The sequence below is a fragment of the Varanus komodoensis genome, unplaced genomic scaffold (genome assembly GCF_004798865.1).
Source record: "Varanus komodoensis strain SLA01 unplaced genomic scaffold, ASM479886v1 scaffold1, whole genome shotgun sequence".
Taxonomy (NCBI): Eukaryota; Metazoa; Chordata; class Lepidosauria; order Squamata; family Varanidae; genus Varanus; species Varanus komodoensis.
Window position 1 is genome coordinate 674,662 of NW_025335268.1, and position 18,254 is coordinate 692,915.

General features: G+C 46.1%; 2 protein-coding genes across 7 annotated transcripts in view; both read left to right on the forward strand.

Annotated features, from left to right (window-relative positions):
• Window positions 1–230: 230 nt before the first annotated feature.
• Window positions 231–4,491, forward strand: KTI12 (KTI12 chromatin associated homolog). Its single transcript, XM_044423990.1, has one exon. It carries the CDS (start codon window positions 376–378, stop codon window positions 1,168–1,170), a length of 795 nt encoding a protein of 264 aa, XP_044279925.1. The 5' UTR covers window positions 231–375; the 3' UTR covers window positions 1,171–4,491.
• Window positions 4,492–8,031: 3,540 nt separating this feature from the next.
• Window positions 8,032–18,254, forward strand: part of RPS6KC1 (ribosomal protein S6 kinase C1) — a 112,529-nt gene continuing 102,306 nt past the window's right edge. For 4 of the 6 annotated variants that reach the window (XM_044424124.1, XM_044424528.1, XM_044424608.1 and 1 more), the window contains exon 1: window positions 8,032–8,162. In XM_044424124.1, coding sequence (XP_044280059.1) covers window positions 8,058–8,162 — 105 coding nt within the window. In that variant the 5' untranslated portion in view covers window positions 8,032–8,057. Of the gene's footprint in view, window positions 8,163–15,460; window positions 15,563–18,254 lie in introns of those variants that run through there. The other 2 variants (XM_044424368.1, XM_044424288.1) reach the window with 2 other exon arrangements.

Here is an 18,254-nt window from a genome sequence, read left to right on the forward strand (position 1 = left end):
CGTACACTCCTTGACGTGGGAGTAAGTCCCACTGACTGCAACTAGTCCTATAAACTAGTGCTTCTGAGTTGCCTTCAGTGAACCACGGATATAAATCAATAATTCATGACGGATGTAAGAATAAACTCGGAAGTTTTGCATCTAAAAGTCGTGCTTGTCACTCTAATTTTTCTATATCGATGGATAAGCAATTGCCCACGGGAACCATAATCGAGCGTTAAAAAAATTAAAAAAGCAAGGGAGCCATATTTGGTAAGGGATTTTGATAAGAAACGCAGTCGGCGCCATCCTGGTTCTGGGAGGAAAAGCCATAGAAATAAAACAGGAACGATGGGGAAGGCGCTATTTCCTCCTTCGCTGTGAAGCCAAGACGCGATGCCCCTCGTAGTGCTGTGCGGGTTGCCGGGGAGCGGCAAGAGCCGGCGCGCCGAGGAGCTGAGGGCGGCGCTGGGCCCCGAGAAGGGAGAAGAGCGGCAGGCGTTCGTGGTAGCCGAGGAGGACTTGGCCGGAGATGGCGGCGGCGGCGGCAGGTCAGCCCTGCGGGCGGGGGTCGAGCGGCTGCTGGGCCAGCGGGACGTGGTGATTGTGGACGCGGGCAGCGAGCTGAAGAGCTTCCGCTACGAGCTCTACTGCCTGAGCAAGCACGCGGGGACGCCGCACTGCCTGGTGCTGTGTCCGGGGGGCGCCGCCCGGCCCGACAGGCCGCCCTTGGAGCCGCCGGACTCGCGCAACCGCTGGGACTGGCCCCTCTTCACGGCGCCCCTCGACCCGGACCAGCCGCTGCCGCTGCCCGAGATCCGCGCCGCCCTCTTCGAGCGCCGCCCGCCTCCTCCCAACCAGTCCACGCGTTCGCAGCCCCTGCAGGCCCCCGGCTTCCTCCACCAGCTGGACCGCCTCACCCAGGACGTGCTGGCTGCCCTCATGGCTGCCCAGAGGAATGGCGTCCAGCCGGGGCAGTTCATCCCCGTGGCGGTGGACGGGTTGGGAGCGGGGGGCGGCAGCGAAAAGCCATCGGGGTTGGTGCTGAACAGACCCGTCAGCCTCGCTGAGCTCAGCCGGCTTCGAAGGCAGTTCCTCAGCTACGCCAAGATGCACCCGGGAGAAGGAGAGGAGAATCTGCCCCAGCTGGGTAACATGTTTCTGGACTACCTGAGTCGCAACCTCCAGTGACGGAGCCTGGAAGTCTGAACGTTGGGCTGAGGCACGCTTTTCTTGACCTGAAGTTGCCCCCACAGTGATGGGGTCTGGAGCCTCAACTTTGGTGCTGCCATTAGATCCTCTTTGCTGTCTGAACTTTGGAGGAGTGCAGTGACTGCATCGCTCTTCCGCTGCATAAATTGTGCTGGGAACCCACTTTTTGTACGAAGTGGCACAGAAATACTTCAGATAAACAAGTTTCCATCACACATGTTTGTACTTAAGCAGCCAACTTTATTCTTTGATTTTTGTTCATTGTCTATTACCAGGGAGCTTAGGCAAGTGTGCATGATTCTTGTAGTATCTAGATTAGGCTGAGAAACAGTGAACTTGCCTAGTCAGCCAGTGCTCTATAGCAATATGTTCGTTTTGTTAAAAAAAAATGTGGTGCATTCCTGAACACGCTTAGTAGTTTATTGAACACAGTGGGGCTTATTGCTTTTAAGTAAAAATGCAATGGATAAGTGCTATATGGTGGTTGCTATACCCCCCCAGTATTTGTATGAACTTGTGTGATTATCTTAGTAAGGAGTGGAAGCTGTAAGGTGGGCTCAGGTTTGAGTTGTGGATAAAGACAAATGCAAATAAAGTACTTCACAGTTTAAGGGTATGCTAATATACACTTGAACCTATGGCCATAGCAGGAAACTGATCATTCTTGGCTTTCCTGTTTCTAAAGATAAAATGGATTTATAGCATAGGTACAGATAGCCTCTGCTTATTTTTAATTTCTAAAAAGAAAGCTGTAGGACCTTTTCAAGAGTTCTCGGTCTTTACTAGTTATGTTGACATTTGACTAAATGCTGCTTTTGTTATCTCTCCAGTAGGGCGATTGAAAAAGCTTCAGTTTATTAGGGCTGCTTATAGCTCTTAGGAATTGAGATATCTTATCTTCCTTTTCTTTTAGATTTTAACTTGTTTATTTGAAAACTAAGAATAAGATTTCTCTCTCTGTGTAGGAGAGGTTTGTTATGCTCCCCGAAATACCTCTGCAAGTGCATTTCAGCATAGCCAGTGATAATTCTTGGGCATGTTGCTTATTCTCTAATATCTTCATCAGACCATATTCGACTGTGCCTTTGATGGATCGTATGAATTTCTTCATTACAGGTAGAAACTCACTGTAAGCAACTCTAACACAAAGTGATGGTGTTGTAGGATAAGTTTTCCTGTACACGAATGGACAACTACAACTGCCTGATACTTCATCGATACTTATGCACACAGGATGAGCAGGGCTGGCCCTGAGACATTTGCTACCTGAGGGGGTATTGTTTTTATGCTGCATTTATAGATATGCTATTTGGAAGCTTTTAAAAATATGTATTTTAAAACTGGTTAATTTAAGCTGTGCTGATAACCTATTAGAACTGTAGAATGTAATTTTAAGTAATCCCTTCTTTCACTAAGGAGCAAGGTGATGCTATGCACTGGAATGTTCTATCAACTTAAATCAAAATGAAGTGCTCTGACCTGTTTCACTGAGGCTTGTGCAAAGCCCCTCTTAAGGAATGGCTCATAACAGCAGAAGGCTGTGGGGGTTCTAACATTGGAAGAGCTTCTGAGTTAGCTTATTCAGGTTATCATCCTGTGCAAATTTATTAAGAGTGATCCCATCAAACACAGGTGGCCTTACTTTTGAGTAAACATGGATATGCTTTAAGAATTTTTTTTCCAAACGAACACAAAACCAGATGACACAAGTAAAAGAGTTCTGGTTGTCTAATGAACAGACAACCAACCTTAGATCCATGGTCTTGGGCCATATCAAGTCCTAACTGTCAATGAAACCAGGCAGTATCAATGAAGTTGGAATGTATCCTCTTCAAACAAAATCAGAACTGCCTGGCAACTGTAGTTATCAAGGCAGTGTTGGCTGCCATGCCTAGAACTATTGTTCTGTTGCAGTGATCATGTAACCACAACCCAAAATGAGGGAAATCCCGAAGAGCTGTACACATATGTGTGCATTGCCTAAACCAGCAACAAACCTGTACCAATAACCAAGGAATATCTGCTCTTATGTTCACAGTTAACTTTCAAATGGAAGAACTCTGTGTCTACCTACTGCATAAGCTGAAAAGATGTTGATGTGACATGAGTATGTGCCTTTAAAAAGGAATGGTTAGCTTAATGGCAAATCAATGTATGACAAACCAAGGTTCAGAACATCCTGGGTGGGCTCACATGAAATGGAATCCCACTGTGGTAAATCACCATGGCAGGTAACTGTTAAGCGCCAAGCAGCTACAATGAGCAGAACAGGTGACCAGGCTTGTTGTAGTTGTTTTGCTTCAGACACCACCTCCCTTCTCATTCCTTCTAGTGATGTCCCAGGGGACACTGATGGGACAAATGAGGGTGCTCTTTGACAGCTGTGACCATTCGCCCATTCTAGTTTGCCATGGCTGTCAATCAGTTTGCTGTGCAAACAGAACTCAGAGAGGGAGGTGCGGATTAGGCACCCTTGCCTCCTGCTGCAGAGCAGGAGGCAAGGGCCAGGTACAAGGATGGGCCATCGGTTGGGCAGTGCTGCCAAAGGAGACAGCACCACTCAGCTTATCACTCCTGCCCGAGAGGCTTTCTTGCAAACTGAGCGGGGAGTCGGGCCAGGCAAGGATGCTTGCTTCTTGGTGTGTCCCTGGTCCAGTTGCTCCCCCTGCTGGAGAGAGAGCTGTTCAAGCAGGAGCGGCGATTAGGTTAGACTGGAGCTTACCGAGAATGGAAGGAACATCACTACTTAGTCCACATTTTTCCTTCCCTGTTCTTGCTTGAGCATCTTTCTCAAGCAGGAGTGCATCAGGGTGGGAGCGGCTTGTTCATGCTTGAGATGAAGCCTCACCACATGAGTTGGGGAGTGAGGAACCATCAGTTGGGTAGCCCTGCTGAGAGCTGGGCTCTTGCCAAGAAGTTGTCTTCTTGTGGGGATTTCCCACAGTAGGTTGTGTTATCCAGGTTTGGGTGACACAACAAGCAGTTGTGATAGGAAGAAATCCTAGAGAAAACTTGTTTCTTATGATGCGTGGGTTTGGAAATTGTTGATAATTTATGATTGCTTGTCATGTCATGTGAGCCCAGTCACAGTGTTCTAACAGTCTAAAAATGCACACCCTCAATTATCACGAATTTCTAAGAATGTACTTGCATGCGCAGAGACGTTTTGATAATTACTAAAGTGCCCTAAAAGCTTATTGGATTTGCATTTGAAAGTAGTAGCTTGGTCTTAAATTTACAGTTATATAATCTACCAATTTTAAATGATCCAAAGTAAAATCAGAAACAATTCACTAATCAGTTTTTTGTTAGAGAATTAACTGCTTTTGTTCCCCTTTCGGTAGAGTAATTAGTGTCACTAGAGACTACCCTTTTTTCCCAGAGTCATAATATAAGAAAAAGAAGCACCACTAGTTTAATGTTTCCTGAACTGTTATGCAGGCTGCACAGAGGTAAATGATCTTGATCAAAAAGGTAGGTGTAAATGCATCCAAATCTATACAAATCTATTCAAAACTTTTATTTTTGGACACTTTAACCCCAACATGTAATAACATTTATAAAGTACAACAGATTTAATTTAAACAGTGACATTTAAAGAACAAAACCAAAATTCACCATTCAGGGCACAGGAGTTAGAATTGAATTCTGTGGCCTGAGTTGAGCCAACAGGTATTTACAATACTGCATGTGCTGTAGCATATGTGTAATTGTCACAGACCATTTCTCACATGTAGTTTTCCTTTTGTCTTCAGGGCTTATGATCTATACCAGGGGTCCTCAAACTTTTTCAACAGGGGGCCAGTTGAAAGGCAGCAGTGGCGGGTGGGGGTGCCCATGGGCGTGGGTTGGTGAGGCGGCGGCGGGTGTGCATGGTGAGGCAGCGGCTTGCTCGCTTTCTCTGAGCGACGATCTCCGAATGAGCGAGGCAGCAGTGAGTGTGTGAGCGGCAAAGCGGGCAGCGGCGGGCGCGGGCACGGGGAGTCCAAATCTCTGAGGTGGGCCAGATAAATGGGCATGGGGGGTTGGATCTGGCCCGCAGGCCATAGTTTGAGGACCCATGATCTGTACACACACTATGTGTGTGTATAAATGTATGTGTTCCCACATGAGTGCGTGCGCGCGCGCACACACATTCTGAGAACTTTGAATAACATTTCATGGATCTTATAAAGTGGATTCTGGTTCTCAAAAACCACAGAGTGTGTTGCAGTGCCTTAAATATACTTAAATTTGTTAGTTTTGAAGGTGCCACAAGAGTGCTGTTTTTGCTGCCAGAGTTATTAAATATGCAATCCCATGCGTGTGCAGACAGTAAAAAGTCCTACATCCTCCCATCTCACCCAGCCAGACATTTAGAACTAGGGTATGCTGGAAGCTGTAGGACTTTTTCCCTGTCTAAACATGCATAGGGTTGACATCCAGGGCAGCCTTCTCCAATCTGGTACCTTCCAGATGTGTTGGACTAAAACTTTTATCATCCTCAGCTAGCATGGGTAATGCTGATGGGAGGTTGGAAATGTATTTATTTCTATACTGCCCAATAGTTGAAGTTCTCTGCTTGGTTTACAACACACACACACACACACAGTATAAAATTCAATCAGTATTAAAAGCATAATAAAGTTATCACATGAAAATTTAAAAGCATATAAAATACAATAGCTTATACAAAGTAAATATTAAGACCTGTTTAAGCAGGTAACAAGCCCCTGTAGTAGAGGACTAACATAACCTGGTGCTGAAAAGATGTTAAAGTTGGGTGGGCCACCACTGAAAAGGCCCTTCAGGAAATTTTAATTCAACTCATCTGGCAGGTACCAGGTTGGAGATTATTGTATTAAGATGACACAACTCTTCCTGCCTTTTTCTTGAATTAGAATTCACCCCCTGGTTTAAGGTCTCTCCTGCCCTGACCCTGAAGTTCTCTCATCCATTCTCAGACTTGGGAATTTGGTTAGAGCCTATAATGATAAATAGGTACTCTGCAGGTTGTCTATGCTTTTGAATTGAGAGCAGCCAATAAAAACAAGTTTGGAAGGGTACAACTTGTCACATGATGCAATCTATATACACACTCAGAAAAATACTGTATACTGTCCACAGAGTAGACTCTCAATGTGGCAGGGCATAATTTAATGTGAGAACTGAACTTAAATTAGCCAGTTTTGAATGCATGGGCTTCATCATCATGAAGTACTATTACAGGAATTCTGGGCAAGGACAGAATCCCTTTCCCTTACCATCAGGTAAGTACAGCTGACTTCCCAAATCTCAGGAAGACAGGAGTTCCTGATCTGGGAGCACCACAAGTGGCATTGTGTCCCAGCACTTCTCACATCCCAGATCTAAGTTCTACAGCCCTTCCTAACCTTGAGTGGAGGGAGTATGTTTTGGGCACTTTTAAAAACCAGAGGGACTACCCTGATGTGAAAAGAGAACTAAAACAAATGCATAGAGAATAAATTCACTCAAAGTCTGATACGTGCCAGATGGTACAGTTATTCAGAATAAATTGTACTTGTCCACTGCTTAGGGTATTCTAGAAAGGCAGTGCATCCATTCCATAAATAACATACTTACTCATCACTGCAGGCAAGCCTTGCTTTAAAGGTAAAAAGGCATATAGGCAGGGCTTCCTTTGTGCCAGGATAAGTCTTGGCATTCATTTTCAGTAGTAGGACTTAGGCACGCAGGCAGTAAAAATAGATGTAAAGTGACCCAAGCAGGTGCAGTGTCGATTTCACTCATCACTAAGTAAATAAAACAGCTGATCAGGCACAATGGCTAAGAGTATCTGGGCTATTAAGACCGTGGTTAAAATTGGACTTCTGTCCTGAACTTACTAGGTGGCTTTAGGCATGTCTTTGTCTCTGCCTCTTTTAAAAACAACTCTGATATTTGGGATAATACTGACCTTCCTTACAGGACAGTGTATGTAGAATGCAAAGCACATCAGAAAGTACAGGATTCCTATTCTGTTGTTAGATGGGATTATGATTAAAGCTTCAATTTTATGCAGACTTACCTGGGAGTGAAAGCCATTGAATTCAATGGGACTTTTGATAGTATGGATTTAGCCAATCTGCTGGATCAAAAGGATGGTTTAGGTTAACATTGTGTCTTCTCTGCTCTTTTTCTAGAAACATTAAGCATTGCAGACAGAAGCCTCTTCATCTCGATTCTAAAGAAGTTCACACATAGGGTAACATCCAGAGTTAGTGCTACTTGGACTGTTCCCATTAAAATGTATGGGATTTAAGTTATCCTGTTTCCCAGTGAGACCCTCTCATAGGCAGGGCCTCATTTTACATAAACCTAGGTACCTAAATGCCTAAAAACCCTAAAAACGCAAATATAAATGCCTACCTTCACCCCTCTCCATTTCCACACGTTTACTCTAATTATATTATACCCATTCGGATCTTTCCTACGCATCTGTTGCTAGCCGCCTAGAGATGCCATGGCGAAATAGGCGGCATATAAATGTTTAAATAGATAACTCAATCAAACTACTCCAGTCCTCTGCCGGGTCTTTGAACACGGGCGGAACATCCAGCCGGCGTCCTTCCCCTCCTCCGCTCGCTGCCGGAGGAGGAATCGAGCGTGAGGAACGCTGGGGGCGAGTCCCGCCGGTCGCCCTCGCCTTCGGCTACTGCCGGGTTGCTGCAGCGGATCCCAGCGGAAGGGAGCCGCTGTCGCCGTGGCTGCCGCCTCGCAGCCCGCCGCTTCCGCCCCTGGCTCGGGCCTGACCCGGGAGTGGATCTGACGGCTCGAGGAGGAGGGGGGAGGCGGCGTCGCCGGGGAAGCCGCGGCCTCGATCGGCAGCTCCAACCGGCTCCCGGCCACCGGCCGCTGCCGCCAGGATGCGCTCCTCGCGGGAACGAGGCGGGGACGTGGCCCGATTCTACACGGTCACCGACCCCAAGCGCCATCCCCGCGGATACACCCTGTATAAGGTCACGGCGAGGGTGAGTGCTTCTTGGGAAGGAAGGGAAGCTTGGAGCCGGGCGAGGAGGGAGCATCGTCCTGCGGCAGGCGCGCTTGCCGGGATCAGCTCTCCCCAACCTGCTGCCGCCCATTGGAGTGGCGGTCGGGCAGGGCTGCTCGGTGCCGTGGGTGTGGGGGAGATCAGTGAGGAAGGGAGACGTTTTCGGACTATCAGCCCCCAGAGGAGGGCACTGATCCGTTCCCTCTATTGCATCTGTGCTTCCCCTAAGCTGCCTCGTATAAATGCAGAGCCCAGCCATCCGTGCATCTTCCCGATGGTGAATTTCTAGGGTCTTTCTCCGACCTTTTGGTGCCGGAGATGGCCGAAAATGGATCTGCGTCTTTTTGCATCCCGAACACGTGCTTCGCCACAGAACGAAAGGCCTCCTAGAAGTCTTGAGAAATGTTGGGCGCTTCCCTTCCCCCAAGTTCCGCCTTGGCAGACATCCACTTCTCCACCCTTACCCATCCCAAGTCCGTTGGCAGAGGGTAGGTGGCGACGAGCCTGGGTTTCCTCGACTCCTCCCTGCCCCCTCAGCTCTTCTTCCATAAACGTGTCTCGCTATATAGGATGGAGGGAGAATGATCCCCGCTCTGCCCCCACTGTAGCATTACTTCCGTGGGTAGCAGGGAATGCAGAATTGTCCCCTTCTCAGATCTGTCCTATGAAGAAGGAGCAAAGAAATACCTCTTCTTCATCCCATGTTTCGCCCTGGTGTGTTTCCAGCCGAAAGTGCTGCATTTTATGACTCCCTTCCACTGAGAGGAAAGTTTTGTAGAGATAACATCACCGCCTTTGCGGACTTCCCTGGGGTAAGCCCTATGTGAACCCAGGCGGCTTGATTTCTGAAGGATTACTCATAGGGTCAGCCTCAGGACGGAACTTGGAAGATACTGGATGGCAGCAGTGAGGGGGGGAGGCAATATAGTCGCATTATGTAAGGCTAGAACAGAAGGGATGTACCAAGATCTATCACTGCAGGTACAGAGAACCTAGCGTGGAAGAACAGGGCCAAATTTGCAGCTGGGCCTAGACAGCAAAGGGTAACAGGAGGTTATGATTGGATCCAGGCTTCCATCTCAGAGGTCAAAAGGAGGTTGTGATGGCATTGTGCAGACCGTCTGTCCTTGATCACAGTGCAAGAGAATACTGTGGGTCCTTTCAAATGTTTTATTAAATAAAAGACATGTTTGTTGTAGAAATTCAAACCTAACCCAGATGAAGGCTGAGAAATTCGTAAGATCAGTGATGTCCTGCCCTGCTCTGCCCTTCCTGTTCTACCCTAAAGAACAGGAAATTTATTTTCAGTCCAAATGCAGGATTGATTTAAAAACAGCCCATTGTGGTGAAGCCACTGTACAGTTCATTTTGTGTGTGCTTTGTTTGAAATATGTAGTTCAAACTTTGCTCTGCACCCTATTAGATGTGAGCACCTGGAAGAAATCTTCATCTAGTGGGCCTTGGTTTCTCTCCCTGCTTTTCTCCAAATCCCATCCTGACCAGTGCCCTGCTGATCCAGGTTGTACAAGTCCAAAATACCCATGAGGGCAATACCTTTATTTAGGCCTATCCAAGATCACAAAATTGCGTGCAGAGTTTTGAATTCTGAGTGGGATGGAGTATATTGGTGTCCTGTACCAGCAGGGGGTTGGACCTGATGGCCTTCATGGCCCCTTCCAACTCTACTTTTCTATGATTCTCCAGAACTCTTCCTAAGGCTAGAACACAGGAGCAGAACCTCAGGGTTGAGTGTCAAATCTGGCCCTCTGGTTCCTCAGATGGCTACTTCCCCTTTCCTCCAACTACACATTGTTTGGTGGTTTCCCAGCTTTTCTCCTTTTTTCCCATTCCAAGAGGTTGAAATGCATCTTCTAAGAGTTAGTTACTGGCACCTGCATGTAGCCTTTGAACACTTCTCTGAAAGTAATATTACCCCTAGGCTGAAAGAGGTTCTCTGTCCTTGTGCTGACTGCTAAGGCAGGAGTGGGGAAAATTGGCTGATGTTAAAACCATAAGCTCCTATTTTAAGTTGGGATATAAAAGGTTACAGATACTGACGTTGTGTTGTAGTAGGAGCTGTCATGCTTTTGGGTTGCACCAGGGACCATCCTTAGGACTGTTGAGAAAATCTAAATCTAATAGATCTTACTTACCCTTTCAAGATCAGACTATCCTGAAATGCTTCTGGATTGCAACAGAGAATATTATTATTATTATTATTATTACATTTCTATGCCGCCCCTTGCCGAAACCTCGGGGCGGCTTACAACACAATAAAATACATTGAAATACAATAGAACATAATAAATTACCATTAAATACAAAAATACAAAAAATACACTGAGTTACAAATATAAAATTAAAATTATCAGTATAAAATAAGTAAATAAAAATATAGGAGGAGAAAAGAGAAGGAAGAAGAAGTTGCCCTGGCCAGATCATATGTTTTAACAATTGAAATGATGTTTAAATAAAAAGGTCTTTACCTGGCGCCGAAAAACCAGTAACGACGGTGCCAGGCGGACCTCTTTGGGGAGTGAATTCCATAGGTTGGGCGCCACCGCAGAGAAAGCCCTCCTCCGAGTACTTACTCTCCTAATTTCTTTCATGGAGGGTTCCCGGAGAAGGGACTCTCCCGCAGATCTCAAAGGGCAGTCGGGCATATACGGACGTAAGCGCTTGTTCAGGTAGCCAGGACCCAAGCCGTTTAGGGCTTTATAGGTCATAATCAACACCTTGAATTGGGCCCGGGCTTCAGTGGGAAGCCAGTGAAGTTGACGGAGGACTGGAGTCATGTGAGCATAACGCCCCGTCCCCGTCAGCAACCTGGCAGCTCTATTTTGCACCAATTGAAGTGTTCGGACTGTCTTCAGGGGAAGCCCCACGTAAAGCGCGTTACAGAAGTCTAGGCGGGAAGTCACCAGCGCGTGTGTCACCGTCGCCAGGCAGTCGTACTCCAGGTAGGGGCGCAGCTGATTAATCAGCCGAAGCTGAAGGAAGGCGTTCCTCGCCACCGCTGTCACCTGAGCTTCCAAAGAAAGCTCCGGGTCGAGGAGTACTCCTAAGCTGCGGACCTTATCCCTAAGAGGGAGTGTTGCACCATTCAGGACCAGGTCAAATCCACCCTCTCCGAAACCCGATCCGCCAACCAACAGGACCTCCGTCTTGTCTGGGTTGAGTTTCAGTTTATTGGCCCTCATCCATTCCCTTACCTCGGCCAAGCACCGGTTCAGCACAGCCACTGCCTCACCTGGATTAGTGGAAAACGAGAGGTAGAGCTGGGTATCATCAGCGTATTGATGATTCCGCAGCCCACACCTCCTGATGACCTCTCCCAGCAGTTTCATATAGATGTTAAATAGCAGAGGGGATAGAATGGAGCCCTGTGGTACTCCATGGCATAACTGCCATGACGTAGAGACATGGTCCCCCAGCACTACCTTCTGGAATCGACCGTTGAGATAGGAGCGGAACCACTGCAAAGCAGTGCCTCCAACCCCCAATCCCGCAAGCCTATCCAGAAGGATACCATGGTCGATGGTATCGAAAGCCGCCGAGAGGTCCAGAAGAACCAACAGGGATGCACTCCCCCTGTCCTTCTTCCTGCACAGGTCATCGTACAGGGCGACCAAGGCAGATTCAGTACTGTACCCGGGTCTGAAGCCGGACTGAAAAGGATCCAGATAATCAGTTTCATCCAAGAGTGCTTGGAGTTGTCCCGCCACCACTCGCTCCAACACCTTGCCCAGAAACGGGATGTTGGCCAGAGGTCTATAGTTAGTGGCCATCTCTGGATCCAGTGACGCTTTCTTCAGGACCGGTCGTATTACCGCCTCCTTTAAAGGGGCAGGCACTCGACCCTCCCTCAGAGAAGCGTTAACCACTTCCAAGATCCAGGTCCCAATCCCGTGCTTGGAGTTATTTATTAACCAAGACGGGCAAGGATCCAATAGGCAAGTGGTGGGACGTACTCATCCAAGTACCTTGTCCACATCATCAGGCCACAATAATTGAAATTCCTCCAATAATTTGCTGTGGTTAGGGTGAGGGTGGGCAGCTGGGAAAATGAATTTTCACCTAGTTACCCTGAGGACTATAGGTAAGTCCAGATGGTACAGGGCAGAAGGGTAGAAGATTGTATCAGCATCCCTGCTCATCAGAAAGGGGCTGTATTGCTTCCCTGCAAGCCCTGCCTCTGCTATGAGTACCCCACTGTTCTTACTGCTGGAAACGTGTTTCCCAGTTCCTGATGCCGTGTGCTTCTAGCTTCTTGCTGCGGAAGGGCGAGCCTCACAGCTCAGCATCCATTGGCTTGTGGTCAGCTTACACCTTTAGGACAGATGCGGCATAAGAATTTATGAGCTTTTCATTCACAATGGCAAATAGTCTCCAGACTATTGCAGCAAAATATTGTAGTGCCAAGCGCTCCTGTTCAGTGCTGTCCTCCATTAGACTTTCTTTAGCTTTTCCCGATCTGGTGTCCTCTGGATGGTTTGGATTTCAGCTCCCAGTATTCTTCACCATAGACCATGTTGGGTGGGGCTAATGGGAGTTGAAGTCTGGATCATCTAGAGGGTACCAGGCTTGAGAGACTGTTTTATTCCCCCCACCCTTTTTTCCTTTCTCCCTGCTGCAACAATAAGTTAGCAGGGCCACTAAGCATGTTCAGTTCTCATTGGGCTATTTTGGGGGTTCCCCCCTCATTGGGCTACTTTGGGGGTTTCCCCTCCTTAGGATTCCCCCCTTAGCAATTTTGCATCTTTGTGCAGACTTTGGAATCAACGCTGCTGATATCTCTCTTGTGTGTGTGAATGCTGTAGTTTTGGCAATGACACTCAAACCTTAACCTTGGAAAGGGAAGGAATAATATGCTCCGGATACACAAGTCTTCATCAAAAGTTTACCCAATTATTTTTATGTGTACTCAGCCATTTGTGATAATTTATTTCAGTATTTGGTACTTTACCGTGCTGGTATTGGTCAAACTATAATAAAATGTAGCATTTATAATTGATGGATAATATGTTTAGGGTTAGGGTGACATCTTTTGATATTTTGTATGTGAGGCCTGCTAAAATGATCAAGAGATGGCAGTGATTCCAGTCCACTCTAATTTCAAGATAAATTTCAGATTCAAAATTCAAGTTTTCATTTTGAAAGTGAAACTGGAAATTTATAGGAAGATCTTGATACTTAAAAGGACTAGATATTCTACAATGCAATTGGTGCAGAAGGATTAATCACAGTAACTTGAATTTTACTAATTGAATTGAATTAGTGAATTGTACTAATTTGAAAATAAGGGGATTACTTTCCTACAGATTACTGCAACCTTCAAAAATCTGATGGGCCTTAGAAACCCAATTCTGATCTTTTGCTTGGCCATCACAGTGACAGAGTCTGTCCTAAGGTTGGTTTGCCCTAGTACCCTCTCTCCTCTTCTGCTTTTGTGAATCAGCTGGCACAAAAAGGAGACCTTATCCCAGCCTTATCTCACAAGGAATTTGCAAGAGGCAACAAGGAACTGCAGGCAGACACAAAAGCAGGCTTGTCATTATCTTTTTGCAGGCTAGTAACTTTAATGGGCTGATCCTTTCTGTGTTGTCTGTTAGAGTTTTTCTTCTTGCCATTTTGGCAGTAATGTGGATTTGTTGGCCTGCTTCCATCAAAGTTGTTCTGTTTCTGTGTGGCTGGAATGAACCATGGTGTCTTTCTCCCAAAATGTAATAAAGCAGGCTTATCTTGAAGGATGGCAGATAAGAAAAAACATACACATACTTTCCTGAGACAGTTCAGTTCTTTCATCAGAAGCTTGAGGTGCTAGTGGGAAAAAAAGCGGGGGGAGGTAGGCAGGAAGAGGAGTGGCGAGGGGGGGGGCGGATAATAAGACTCATTCATCAGGAACGGAAGCATCCAAAGAAGGAAGGGAGAATCTATTAGAGATGTTTATAGTATCCAATGCCTTTTGGAAAGTCAGGGTTCCTTTGCTGGGGCCGCTTTTCTTCTTCCAGATGTTTGGTGAAAAATATCCTTCAACAATCTCTCCTACAAGGATATCTTCACAAGTGTGCTCCTTTTGTTTTTTCAGACCTTCACAACTGCCTTCTTCTTGTGCACTTCACACAAACCCCATATAAATTGTGCAAAGTCTGTGAACTTTAAATAGGGAAAGCTAGAGGTGTTTTGCAATTAAGAGAGACATACTTTGAAATCAATAAGTAAATATTTGCAGGCAGTTTCCATTTATATGAAGTGGATTAACCTAAAGGTAGGTTAAAAAGTAGTAGAAAAGAGGTTGCGATTCTTTTTCTCCACCTGCGCAGCTGAAGGCATCTTGTACCATGTATGTGTGGTTTTTATGTGGTTCCTGTGTGAGTTAGCCTGATGCATCTTAAGTTTGGAACCAGGAGGGGAAAGGTGCATGTAAGACTTCAGTGCTATTAACTACGAGCATCCATGCCGTGCTCAGCAATGGGTGGCAATCACAAACTCTTTGGCTGCCATGGGCTGAAGTGCTCTGATGTGGAAGGGCCATGCAGTCATGGGGTAGCTGCCAAGGGCTAAAGGGGACTGGAAACCTTTAGGAATTAAAATTCTCAAGTCCCTACACACCTTGGTCTAAATCAAAGTATGTAAGCCTAATGTGTACAAACTGTGATTTTTTAATAGAGGGTGCCAACACTTTTTGTTCAGCACATTTCATCTGGTTTGTTCCAAATACCACTGACACTTTCATTAGTGATAATCGGAGTTGTCCTAAGGGTAGAAAGGCTCTTGCTCCAATCCATCAAACGCCATGCGTGTGCTGAGCAAGGTTTCTCCACAGGGATATAAATGCCCAAGGAAACAAACTCCCTTTACCGAGAGATGAAAAATCGCTGTTCACATGTAAAATCTTGTGCTAGTCCCTGTTAACTGGATGCAAAAACAGCTTTTCCCCCTTGCCATCTTTCTCTTGACATGATCTCCTAGGGAAGGGAGAATGGGAAAAATGGGTGAAAAGCAGAAAAAACTCAGGGAAAAAGTTAATTTACCCCCAAACTTTGCAAAAATCCTTGGGGGGAAACCCCCCCTTTTTTTCCTGAATATTTCTGTTTCCCTATTTTTTCCTTTGCTTTTACATTTATATGTCACAGCTAGGGGAAGTGAGGAGGACAAATCTGTTTCTTTCCTGAGGCTTAAGGTGCAGTCCTCAGCATGCTGGCTGCTATACCGTACTTATATCTGTCTACGCAGGCCTAGGGTTGCATCCTAAGACTGCAATTCTGTGCGCACACAGAGAGAACGAGATTAAGCTGCTGTTGAGCAAAGCTGGATCTAGGTCTGTGGAGACCTGTCAAAGATTGCACTGTGGAGAGCACAGACTTGGAGAGCTACAAGGTAGGCCCTGCGTGGTTTTGGGACACACAAAACTGAATGCAGATCAGCATTCATGGACTGTGCCCTGGCATGAGCTTGGAACCTACTGAGATATATCCAATGTCACACAAATGTGTTTTTCCTGACCTCTGTTTTGCTATTCTCTTTGTGCCCCTGATTCCACTCTGGAGGACCCCTCAATCCTCTAGAGTAGACTTAGGGGGCTATGAGGGGAGGGAATCACTGTGTTGGCAAGTGGACACTGTTGGATTGAACAGACTGTTTTTGTAGTTGCAAGTGGGCAGCAAAGCCAGTAAGTTTATGTAGCCTCTTACGGGTTTTCTTATATACCTTGTGGGGTTCATCTGACTTGAATGGGTGATGCACAGGGCTGGCCCTACCATTAGGTAGAGTGAGGCGGTCAGCTCAGGCGGCAGCTGCTTGATGGTGGCAGCAAAGGTTGTAAGAGAGTCTTGCTTCTCTTAAACTAGCTTTTTGCTTTCAGGTATGACGTCTGATTGCCAATGTAGAAGGAAGATTCAGCTGCTAAACTTTCTGTTCTATGCCTAGGGAGACCGACTGATACAGGCTGGCTTGTTTCTAAACAGCTTCCATATTGAATCCCCCTCGCCAGACATTTAGAAAAAGAAATCTTTCCATCTTCCCATCATTTACAAATATTTTGTTATTATTACATTCGTATCTTGCCTTTCTTTCCTCTTGCAAAGAACCCAAGGTGCCTTACAGAGGCCTCCTTCATGCCATCTTATCTTCCCAACAGCAATCCTGTGAGCTAGGTTAGGCTCTGAGTAGCCCAGAATCAGCCACTGGGTTTCATAAAAACATAGAAATGGAGCGAGTCAGAATGGGGCCTCCCAGGCCATCTCGTCTGACCCCCGGCCCTAGCCGGGTCCGCTCACGACATGCCCACCATGTGCATGTCCAGCCTATCCTTGAACACCCTCACTGATGGGGCCTCAACCGCCTCCCGTGGAAGCCCATACACATATGCTATAGAATGTTTCTTGGGTGAGTGGGGACTAAAGCCTCGATTGCCCAGGCTCCCTGTCCAGCAGTATAACGGACACACTACATTGGCTCTATAGATAGATAAAACTTTATTACGGTCAAAGACCAGCTCATGGCTCTATTGTTATTCATTCAAAACATATCATAAGAATTGTCCCCTGATTTCCGTATCTCTTATCCCAATAGGCTTCTCTTTCCTGCCCCTGAAGCTCTGATACACAGAAAGGTTTTTCATTTTGAGTTTGTGAGATTTTATGCCATACAGTTAGAGGTTTGGTTTAAATTCATGTCAAAAGAGAATGACAATTTTTTCTTTTAAAACCCCTAAAACTAGAAACTTGGTACTCTGCTTTGAAACCAAGACAGCCCCCATGTTGTCGGTATAGTGATTTAAAATGTTGCGAGGGGGAAGTGTCTGCATCAACCCCTCCATCTTTGTAGGGTTATAAGAAGCTCTTCCAGATGTTATGGGATGGATCTTCCTTCCTGCTTTTAATACATGCTGTTTGCACATGCACAGCAAGATCTATTGCCTACATTGGAAGCAGAAAACTGGTCAAATGCCCTCTAGTGGTCATTCTCCAAAATTGTGCTCACCTCCCCGCCTACTTGGGTGTTGCTGAAAAGGCTGCTTCTGGTTGTCACCAGCAGTGTTAATTACTCACACACAGCTCCTGATTTTGTTTTTCTCCAGGACATTTTAGGACAGTAAAATGGTGACCCCTTTCAATTTCGCACAATACCCTGGGGTAATGTTACATTGGGAGCCTTGTGTATAATCCAACATGGCTGGCAGCTTGAAGATCAAGCTGCTTGTGTGGGGCTTTCAAGGCCAATATCAGAAGTGGGTCTTGGCAAAGCTCCAGGGCTCCAGCATCTACCTGAGGCCTGGCCCTGTGTGCAAAGTGGAAAAAAGAATGAGGAGATTCCAGCATAATTCTTATTTTTGTGTTGCACCATATCATACCCTTCTTGTGAACTGGCTGCATTTCCCATCCATAGGAAAGTCAGTCTGAGACCTTGCAGCTTTAGTAAAGTAACAGCATGAGGGATCCTTAGGCCTCATTCTGAGAACCAAACGCAGCTCTGTGACACGGGGTGCTGTCTGAGGTAATGGGCGATAGAGCTGAATGTTTTTCAGCATCTCACCTGAATGGGTACAAGGCAACCTTTGCAATACCTTCTTGAAGATGTTTTGAAACCTCAGTTCCTTCTGCATTCACGTCTGAAAATCTCCGCTGCAGATCCCCAAACTTCTCCATGTTGCCAGATTTTTCAAGACAATGCTCTATGGATTGACATTTAGCATTTGAAAAAATAGCTTTGGTGATGTAAATTTTAAAAAATGCAATGGGGTGTACTAGTGTTCTTGTGTGTATGCAGAATGTCCCATTTATTTTTAATGTATTACATTTTTATTTGCCTCTAAGATGTTTAGAGCAGTGTACTGACATATTTCATCTTTGCAACAGAGCTGTGAGAAGGTTGAAAAACAATTTCTCAGATAAGGTTAAGAAATAATGAATGACCCGTGATCAGTTTGTGACCCTTTTTGTCTGGATGGGGTTTTGGATTTGGATCTTCCTGGTCCTGTGCTGACACGTTTCCAAATCAGTCTGTGATAATCAGATTCTCCTTCCTTGAACACTCATCAGAATTGCAGGTCCAGCACAAGTCATTCTCC